Consider the following 11,825-nt stretch of genomic DNA (forward strand, 5'->3'; position numbering starts at 1 on the left):
CCTTTTCTATTTTTTAATTAATTAATTAATATTTGAGATTTACTCGTGTTTTTAAGCTAATCGGTGTAAGATTTATAATCCGGTTAGTATTATAGTAGTGATTATTTTTTAAATCTATTTTTAAGGTACAATTTGAAAAGAAAAAACATAAAAAATTTAAATTTTCTTAAAAATAATTATGAAATATAAAAACAAACATTCTATCAATAATGTGATGTAACCATGTCTATTTTTAATTGTGAGAAACTACGTAACTAGTTACAAAGAACAAGTATGTAGAGGTTTCTCGTTAAGTAGTAGCAAACTTTTAAATGGCTAAGTGTGGTGTGTGTATTGATTTGCATTCCATCAAACATCACATCGAGTGTCAGAATGATAAAAAAATATAAGAAAGTTCCATTTTAAAACTAATTACCTTTAAAATCACATAAAATAAAATAAATACATTAAATAAATTTATTTTAGTTTGTATAGTAAATAATGGAGTGAGAATAACTAAAATACGAGTAGTAATAACATCATCCTTCTTCTTCTTCTTCTTATTATTATTATTATTATTATTATTATTATCCCTTATTTTTTCTCATTTCCTTATTTTTATCTTTGTTTATGTTTTAGGTGCCGCTAGCAAATTTATCTTTGCAAACGTTTCTGAGAGAAAATAGAATTAGGCCATGGGCTCAAATTTGTATTTATATTGTATGATATGATAGGTGGATATGAGCTTAAAGCCCGTTTCTTTATCATCTTGAATTTTATGTTATGAATTATTTTATTTCTTTATTTTGACAGGTGGATTTGGATCTAATTTTTTTTTTAATTTACACTGTATTTTCTTGTATATGAGTCGTTATTTTTAAACATATTTTATCATGACTTTAATAATGCGGGATTAAACTTTTAATAGCTTTATTGTCTATTGATTAGTGTGCACGCTAAAAATGATTTTCATAGCCTCCCGCCGTGTTTTGTTTTTGTATAAAAAATAATGTTTAGATTTTAAAATAAAATTAAAAAATTCATCATTATAAATACATAACAATATTAATTAAAGTTGAGACAATTATATTTATTTTTAAATAACACAATGCCACCTATAATGAGAGAGAAGATAATAAAGAATAAAATTATACATGAAAGTTTTTTTTTTAATTACTAGTAGCTGCTGGATTTATCATCTAAAATTTTTGACAGTTTTAATATTATTATTATTATTATCACCACATATCTGCTGCAATAACTATTATTATTATAACTAATAGTATTACTGATATTATTATCATGTCTTTTCTTTAGCAAGGAAAATTTTTATCATTAGACTATATTTATACTTTTTGTTCTTGATAATAATACACATTAATTGGATTCTATTTGTGAATAGTTATGTTATATATTATTTTCAAGACCATTGCTATTATATTCCTCATTATATGTATATATATAATATTTTTTACATTTAATTTTTTATTTCATTTTATTTGAATAGAATTCAAATTTATATTCATTGATAATTTATTAAAAATAAAATTTATAATTTCTTAGAATTTATTATTCTAAATTATAATTTACAATATTTTACTACCACTACTACTATTAAAATAACAAAAAACATAAATTTGATTTGAAAGATAAAATTAAAAACTATAAAAACTTTGACAAAAAAAAAGAAACAAAATAAGAAATTAAAAGAAAGATGACCAAATTAAAATTAGTATTATTTTTATTGAAAATAAAAAATAAAAAACATGATGTGAGTGATAAAATTGAAAACCATAAAAATTTTGACAAAAAAAAACAATTAAAAATAAAAGAACCAAATTGAAAGCATTACATATACAAATTAGAATTGAAAAATTAAATTGAAAATAAATAACATTTTAACAAAAAAAATGATAAAGATCAACAATCAAAACTAAAAATATTAAATCTAGAACGCCACCAATAATAAGAGCCAAAGTTGATTTTCTATAATGGAAAAGAGAAATGAAGGGAAAAAAAATTATTAACGATAAATCAACCATCTTTAAATTTCATGCACCACCAATAAAAAAGAATGACATAAAAAAGGATTAAATGAAATGAAAAAAACTAATTTTTTATCATTAGAAAACACGACTTATGTCATCAAACTTTGTGGCGTCTTTCACGCATTGACTCATATAAAACATGTGTTAACAATTATTTTTTGTTTAAAAATTATAAATTAAATTATTATTCTTAACCAAATCAAAAATTAAAAAAAAAACCAAGATAAAACGACGCAATACCCTTGTTTGAATGGCCTAATTTTATTTAGAGGTCTTCATGACGGTAGTAACAAGCACTGAATCCAAGACATCCATCAAACAATATATTTTTTTTAGAAGAATAAAACAATTAACTGAGGGTGTTGTTGCTCTCACTAAAATGCCTAAATCATCGTCTTTTTTTCTTTAGAGGAAAATAATTGTATTTAGTCAATGCTTCCATAAGTCCAAGAAACTTGAAAGCGAGGAGTAATCCTCCTATTTCTAGTTTTCGGATTTAATGATCCTCTGTTTTTAGTCATTTTTTTTTAATAAAAAAAATCTAATTAATTGCCTTTTAAATTTAAATCTTAATTAACACCCTCTCTTTTGTTTTAAAAAAATCTCGGTTTAAATATTTTTAATAATAATTAATCTTTTAAATTTAAGTTTAAAGCAAATATTGTAATTTATCTTTAAATTTCTTTCCTCTTAAATATTAGATAGCTAAGTTGTATTTGTATAATACATTAACAAAAATGAAAATTATTTGATGTAAAATATTTGTATTTGTTTTTGTCTTTTACTTTTTATAATAAAAATTAACTTTACACTTTAGTTTTTAATTAATATTAACAGTTTTTTCCTGATTCAGTATATCATTTTATTAAGTGTATTTATGTTTCTCATTTAAAATGAAATCATAATATTAAAAATCATATTCATAACATTGACATCTTCTTTTTTAACATTAAAAAATCATCTGGAATCATATCTCTATGGTTACGACGGTGGAATGGCTTGCCACATCTACAAAAATGGAATGGACTGAGAAAAAAATGACATGATCAATCCTCTTAGGTTATGATTCCTACGTTGGACATGACAGGACGAAACAAGATCAAAGCACATCAAACTTTATTATAATGAAGTTCTTAGCGCATATTTTGAACATTTTAAGGATTGATCTTGTCTTGTCTAAAGTTGTCCGTAAAGCAAAATGGGGTGGAACATATATATTTACCCAATACTATAGATAAAAATAATTATTTCTCATTTCTCTTATTATCAATTATTAATTTATTGATCACTCATTTATTTTTAAATCAGCATATTAAAAAAACTGAATATTTACATATAAGGACTTAATTGTGAAAAAATTAATTTAGAAAATAAATGGTACATATAATAAAATTAGAGGACCAGTCATAAAAATTAAATATAGGAACTAAAACAAATTGCTGAAAATTTTTCAGGAACAAAAATGAACTTTTACAAAAATTCATTTACATGTATTAAAAAGTATATATTATAGAATATGATATTTCTAATTTGGAAAAATACCCCATTTACAGATATATATATATATATATATGTTGTGATTTCTTCTTGATATCTCGATAAACTTGTATAGTACAGATTCCATTGTTTATAAATATGTTAAAAATATATTTTATTAAAAACAAATACAATATTCATATTTAGAAAATACACCCATAACTTCGTTAACACCTCAAAGTGAGATATTAGAAACCACAAACCACCACACCCCCCCCGCCCCGCGGCATGATACCTACAAGTTATATGATATAGTCTACATTGTTATGGATATGTTTAAAAGTACTTTATATAAGAGATTTATTTCACAATATTCCTATTTAAAAAATACAACAAAATAATCTAAAAATGAGGTATTAAAAAGATTATATTTTCTTCACCTTTCTCACAGAGATAAAAATTTATTAATTTATCTCGCCTTGATTATCTTTTCTTCTAAATTCTTTCGTTTTCTTTCCAAGTGCAACATCAAAGTTTAATTGCATATTTTTCACAATAATATTATTCATATATACCTGACACTAAATATATATTATAATTTTTTCCCTTGTATGATACAACAATTGCCTTTGTGTGTGTGTGTAATATATATAAAATAAGATATGCGCGAGATCCTTATATGGTATAGTCTACGTGGTTTATAGATATATTTAAAAGTAATTTATTTAGGGGGAAAAATCACAATATTCCTATTTGAAAAAATACAACAAAATAAGTTATTATAGAAAGATATATTTTCTCCACCTTCCTCACACAGATGAAAATTTATTTTTCCCTGATTTTCTTATCTTTTAAAGTCTTTCATTTTCTTCCAAATGCAACATTAAAGTTTAATTGTATATTTATTACAATACTATTCATATATACATGATGACACTATAAGTTGAATTAAAGAGTATGCCTAATAATATGGAAAGAACAAATGACAATATGCTAAGTTCTATGACAATATAAAAAAATCCAGCAACAAATATATTCCATTATTTACTATATAAATAACATATCCACACGGATCTTCTTTCATCCAGCCTTCTCAAAAATTTGTGGCATCATTACACACCACTCTCATCAAGGGATGTCTCGGAAAAATATTTTGTCCATTGTTCTTATGCTAGTCCTCTTGTTGTTCATAGGTTTGCCTTGTTTATCTCTTTAATAATATTCAACTCCTAATATCAAATAAACATATATCTAATTGTCATGCACATATCTTATTGCTTTCTCTATATTTTAGATTTTTTAATGACAAGTTTAAAATCAATTAATCTTAATACGAGTTTGTAATAATTAGTCATTTTAATTTTTTATATAAATTTTTGTATGTGTTAGTGTGTGTACTGTGTGTGTATGTATATACATACACACGTCTTACATTAGTGCATAATCTGTAGTTTTAATCATTTTCCTCACATAAAGTCATACTTTATTTATTTATTTTTTATTTTTCAGGCTGTGATATGATGGTTGCTCAGAAACAGTGTTGCACTGAACATTTTGAACTTGGCTCCTGCTTGCCAGGTCACGACGATAAAAATCCATCTGGAAAATGCTTCAAGTATTGTATAAAGAATTGCCCTAATCACAAAGGAGGCGTTTGCAAGCTATGGGGTCACAAGCACCATTGTCATTGCTTATGTTGATTTTCTTATAGAGTATCAATAATAACGAGGCAGCAATATCGATCTATTGCTAAGACGGGAGGAAACTTTCCCCCAAAAATAGGTGGCATGATATTTGCTCGCCAATATTGAAATAATTAATTATGTTTTTAAGAAATCTATATTTTTATTACTTTTCTTTCTTTACCTTTTTTTTATTTCTTATTCTCTACTACTATTAAATGTATTACCGCTATTCCCACTCTTTCTATATATTGTTGTTCACTCTTCAAAGTTTAATGCAGTCATCAAACTAATCTTAGTTGGAGTTTCTTTCTTTACATTTAAATTTCATAATAATTTAAATATTATAATATTGAACCTAAAAGATGGAGGCACTGCAAACGTTTATGTGAAAGTTAATCCAATATAACACATTTTATTTTATTTTATGAGTTCAAAAACAATTTGAATGACTAGAAAAAATTAATAATAATAAAAATAAAGTGTTGTAAAATCAAATATTAACAAAATAACATGATATTTATTTAAGACCTCAATAAATTAATGTAAAGCAAAACAAAACAACTCATAAAAACTAATTTAACATAAATTAAGTATTAAATGATAAAATTAAACAAAACAACTCATAAAAACTAATTTAATATAAATTAAATATTAAATGATAAAATTATTAAGTTATTAAATAAAAAAATAAAAATAAAAAACAAAAAAAACTCATATGTGCAAGCCTATGACCCAACATTCCTATGCCTTTAAAAAAAAAAAGCTTAGATATTTAGGTATATCAACCTAGGCCTATTTGCTTGGGTTTTGATAATTTTTTATTTTATTTTTTTAAGGGTCAAACCTATTCTTATTGAATAAAATCGAGTAGACAGATAATAAATGATACATCACTTATTATCCCTAAATTTCAATGACCAAAGGATCACTGAAAAATTAAGAAGAGGTGTTACACCTAAAAATTTATTTTTAAGCATCTTTAACTCAAAAACACACAAACAAACCCTGTAAAGACCTCAATAAAATTGTTTATGTCTTTAAATAACTCAAGAAATGTTCTAAAAACAAAAAAATCAACTCGAAAACTAAAAGGTTTCTAATGTAAGTTCTACTCTCTCAAGAAATTTGAAGGTGAAAGAATATCAAAGTGAAACTTTTCTTATTGAATAAAATCTTTTTGACATCAAAATCAATTTTTTTAGTGATCAAAATCAATGTCAACCAATGTTTTCTCTCTCTAATACTGAAATTTAGCAATTCTCTTTGTCTTCTCTCTAACAAGAAACTCAAAAATAAAAAAATACAATTTTGAATCAAAATTGAATTTTCAAAACCTGAAGGGTCGAAAAGTTATCATTTAAAAAGTACAAGGGTAGTAAACATGTCATGCCAACCTTGAAATTGTCATCTATTTTCTTTTCTTTTTTTTTCAACTTTTATTCTTTATCTTCAAGTTTGGCTCTTTTTTAACAAATTAAAAGCAATTTGCTTCCAATTTTGCTATAAAATAATCAATTCAAGAGAAAAAAATATTGATGATCAAAATAAAAATAAATAAATAAAACATTGTGAATCCCTATAGAAAACATCTATACCTTTTAATTTTTGTTGTAATGTATTAGCACTTGATCAATTCAATTTTTGCATTTTAACTTCTATTAAATTGAATCTTCTATTTTATATTTATAAGAATTAAATTTATGGACTCCAAAAGTAAAAAGTTCAATATAAGTGAAACTATAAACTTGATTTGAAGAATCAAATTGCAAGCTATTAAAACTTTTATAAAAGAGCAAAGGAAAAAAATAAAAAAAAATAAAAGCTATTAAAACTTTTATAAAAGAGCAAATGAAAAAAAAAAGAAGTAAAAGGATCGAATTGAAATACCTTATATATACAAATTAAGAACCAATAATTAAATTGAAAACAAATAAAACTTCAACAAAAGAAAAAATAATTAAAAAAATCAAAACTCAAAGTTCTAAATTTGAAATAAAAAAATGAGGAACAAAGTTTAATTAAAAAGTTAGGAGATAGAAATGAATGAAAGAAAGAAAAAAAGATCTTCGGCAATACAACAACCAAATTTAAAGAACAGACGCTGTCTAAAATGAAAGAAGAGACGACGAGGAATAATTTAAGACAATGAACAACCTTTTTTAACAATTGAAAACCATTATAATCACCACTTAAAGCACGCAATGGGTCCAACATGTTAGCGCGTGCAACACGCACTTAATGATTTTCAAATAAGAAATTATTATTTTAATGATAAAATACATAACTAACCTCAACCAAACTAAAAAATAACAAAACAAATTGAGGTTAAAAGATCACAATACCACTCATAACAATAAATTAAATGTTTTGCATTAAAAGATACATGTGTAATTCTATTGTGTATAAAAAAAATACATAAATACCCTATATGACTTCTTTTAATTTTATTTTCTCTAGGGGGTATTTTAGTTATTTTATTGCTTATAAAAAAATTAAATAGAGAAAAATACTCTCAAATAAATCATTAATGCCTTATGAATTCGGTGAAAATACCAAAACAGACATTCATTTTTTTATGGGCATGACACAATGGTCACCACACTGTAATGGTGAATAGGAAAATGTGTGGGGAGTTATAGTGAATTTCTCATGCCATTTAATATATTTCTTATTTCTATATATAATATGCCTAAATTATCATTTAATAATAAATTATTCTCAAAATTATAAATGATACTACTATGCACACCAAGAATAATAATGCTACTATAATGACAAAACATAAATATATTATAAGATATTTTGTTAAAAAAAATTAGATTATGATCAATTGAATGAAATTTTAAATAATTGTATTACCCTAACCCTAATTGGAAAAATTCATAGCAAATTCAATCAAATTCTCAAAATTTAACACCAAAGCATACTTTACCAAAATTAAACATAATTCATGATATCAAATTTAATTAATATTTTCATACTCCATTTCATTAAATCAAACTTAAATTCATAGAAAATTAAAATAATTAGAATAAAATACCAAATTTGGAAACTTATCAATAATTCAATGCAATGTGTTATAAAAGGTTATAATTTTATCACATTCATACTTTATTGCATGAAATCATCAAACATAGTTAATTATATTATTAGTTGATTTCAACAATCCATATAAAATTCTTAATTTAGTAACTCATCCAAAACCAAACGCAACACATAATTAATTTGTAATTAGCTTAATTTATTTTCATGTTTTACTATATAAAATCAATCTTAATTAATGGTATTCATAACTAACTTATCATTAATTCAAAAAAACTCTAAATTCACCATAAACCCTAAATTCAACCTAGATAATTATTTAATTTTAACTAATCCAAACACAAATTTATAATAATGTATTATATTTACCTCGCTTATAGGGCTAGAAGTAGTTTTTTTTTTTTTGGGGGGTGAGGGCGGGGAATGGTAGCGATGGCAATGATGAATTCTAGAGAGAAAAATAATCTAAGGATGCTTGAAGACTATTATATATTTGATTTTTAGGTGTTTAAATTTTATAAATAAGTTTTTTAGAGAGATAATAGGTGAGGGTGTCACTTTGGAAAAACAGGGGGTTGTTGCATCTTTGTATTATTCAATATGAGAAGACATTTAAATTTTATGACATATCACGCTTTAGACAAATCACATGTAAATATTGTTCTTTTAAAGCACAATAATTGTCTTGTCGCTTTTGGAAATAATGATATTTAGTAAATATCGGCTTTTGAAGTGCGACAAGGTAAAAATATGTTATTTTACTAAAAAAATTTAACTGATGTTATTCTACCAAAACTTTTAAACGTTGATAACCTTTCATTTTTTTAATTATTTAAAAAAAATTAAACTTTTAAAATTAAACTGACTTGAAAATAAAGGTTTAAAGTCTCTAGTCAATTCCAAAACTCGATGGTAAGGGAAAGATATATTAAAGTCTCTAGTCAATTCCAAAACTCGGTGGTAAGGGAAAGATATATATATTTTTTATTTAATGGTAAAATTATAATAATTAATATAAGAGCATTTTAATTATTAAATAAAATATAATAACAAATCTATAAATAATAAAATAATTTTTTCTGATTTTTTCTTGATGAAGATATTAAGTATTAACATATGTATAAAATGGAGGATGCAAATTATAATCTTTTAAAATTTAATAAGAAAGTAAAATTTCGACAAAACACACTATTATGCACGCACGTGGCCCACGGAGACCGAAGATCAATTTATGTAGTAATGGTCCACAGCTGCAGCTGAATGTGAATAGGACAACATATTCGACGGTCACGATCCAGTCTTTGCGCTCTTTCCATGAGTTCCTCGGTCAACCTAGAAGATCGAAAGAAGAAGGTTAAGTCTACTTTAGATACCAATTATTTCAATTTAGTCCCTAAACTAATTTCTTAATCAATCACCCCTATATTTCAACCTTTTCTTAATTATCCCCTCTCTGCTTTTCTTTCTTGTGGGAATTAACCAAAACAATTATTATTATGGTTGTTTTTCTAAAAAAAAATAGGATAAAACTAAATTCACATGATTTGATGAGTTTTTCCATGGATTAGATATTTAGGTTTACTACATGATTTATGGAAAAAAATAACTATGTTGCCCTTATTTTGAATCCATAAAGGTGGATTATAATTTAGAAGGTAGTTTTTTCTGGAAAATATGTGGCAAACCGCCGGGCGATTGAAATCCAGTTGTAACATAAAGGGCGTGATTGAAAATAAAAATAGTATTGCGGGTTGGTTGATAAATTAGATATAATTGTAGGAGTCAAATTGAGGCTACCAAAAAAAGCAAAACCAGAAAGGAAAAGGGTTTTATCAAATCCAATCCAAACTCACTATCCCAGAAAAGCCAAAACAAAACAACCCAATCGCTCTCCCAAAAACCATGTCAAATCCCGGCGAATCTACCCGGAATCCGACGGGATATTCCTTCCATGTAAACAGGAACACAGACCCTAGAGTTCCCCTCCTGAACCTCTCAACAGTTTGTACGAGAATGGATTCCCTCAAGCAATTCCTATCAGAATCAGTCAACAACAACACTTTAATCAGTAAAGATCAAATGGACATGGTGTCTTCTGAGATCTCCTCAGCCATAAATCAAATCATCGTCAACGCCGCTGCTCTTCTCTCTAGTAGCAGTAGTAGTTCACAACCCTTTGTGCCTCAGCCGCCGGTAGAAAGTACTGCGATAAAAAAGGCCCAGGTTTTGAAAGTAGAAAATAGAGAAGAAAACGAGGAAGAGCTTGATGCGGTCGAACTGCTAGCCGAACATGTTCATTTTTGTGATATTTGCGGAAAGGGGTTCAAAATAGATGCAAACTTGCGTATGCATATGCGTGCGCATAGGAATCAGTTCAAAACCCTTGAGGCACTTGCGAAGCCTGATAAGGGTGATAAAACAATATCAGCTTCCTTGGCGGGGAAGACAAATTTTTCCTGCCCCTTTGAAGGTTGTAACAGGAATAAGAAACATAGTAAGTTTAAGCCATTGATGTCTGTGATTTGTGTAAGAAATCATTTTAAGAGGAGTCATTGTCCGAAGATGTATTCGTGTAATCGGTGTCATAAGAGTTTTTCGGTTCTTGCGGACTTGAAGAGTCATTTGAAGCATTGTGGGGAATCGAGGTGGAAGTGCTCTTTTGGGACTAGTTTTTCGAGGAAGGATAAGTTGTTTGGTCGCATGGCTTTGTTTGAAGGACATATGCCTGCTGTTGTTGGCGAAGAGGCGGAGAGTAAGGCCAAGGGGTTGGTAGTTGGTGGCGCAGTGGCTTTGGAGGAGGATGATGAAGAAGAAGAATCGGTTGTTAAGGGAGATGATTTGGTTGACAATGAGTTTTTTGAGGGATTGCCTTTTGGGTTTGGTTCCATGGAAGGGTATAACTTGCAGGATGTATGGGGTCTCCTTTGACTGGAATTCAGGAGTTCAGGCGATGATGGATGGATCAAGTATATTTTCTGCTTTTCTTGATGGTGGGTGTGGTGTCTTTAGATGTCTATTTGTATTCTTCATAATAATAAAAGAGATTACGAGCTTTCTAGTTTGAGGTTTTAAAACATAGTAGCTATGATTTTGTTACTTCCAGCACTAAATAATTCTTGTATAAAATGATTTACATGTTTTATTTTTATTTAAATCTTATACTAAAAGGAGAGTGATAAATTAATTACTAAGCTCAAATATATATAAATTTGATGGGTTGTCAAATTTAACATTGTTAAACTTAGCTAAGCGCTAAACCTAAATATATATATAACTATCGAGCCATCAGCCCAGTATTCTTAGTCCCCACCTAATTTTGAGCCCAAACATAAATTATAAGTAACATAAATTATAAGTGCATGATGAGTTGTCAAACTTAGTATCTTTGTATCTAATCAAATGTCAAACTTAAGCATATAAAAGATTGGTGAGTTATTATACTTAATATTTTTGAGCTCAACTATGTACTAAACCCAAATACATATGACTTAGGGAATCTTGTTGGGCTTTATAATGAACCACGAGATTATGATGAGTAAGATATATTTTTTCTTTGACGAGTCATATATATATATATATATATATATATATATAT

General features: G+C 26.5%; 1 protein-coding gene across 1 annotated transcript; it reads left to right on the top strand.

Moving 5' to 3' along the window:
* The first annotated feature begins 9,999 nt into the window (after positions 1–9,999).
* LOC105130294 (protein SENSITIVE TO PROTON RHIZOTOXICITY 1-like) lies at positions 10,000–11,304 on the top strand. The gene has a single exon (XM_011032734.1). The coding sequence runs from the start codon at positions 10,133–10,135 to the stop codon at positions 11,156–11,158; it is 1,026 nt and encodes a 341-aa protein (XP_011031036.1). The 5' UTR covers positions 10,000–10,132; the 3' UTR covers positions 11,159–11,304.
* Positions 11,305–11,825: the final 521 nt, after the last annotated feature.

This window comes from Populus euphratica, unplaced genomic scaffold, assembly GCF_000495115.2.
Source record: "Populus euphratica unplaced genomic scaffold, PopEup_1.0 scaffold45.1, whole genome shotgun sequence".
Lineage (NCBI taxonomy): Eukaryota > Viridiplantae > Streptophyta > Magnoliopsida > Malpighiales > Salicaceae > Populus > Populus euphratica.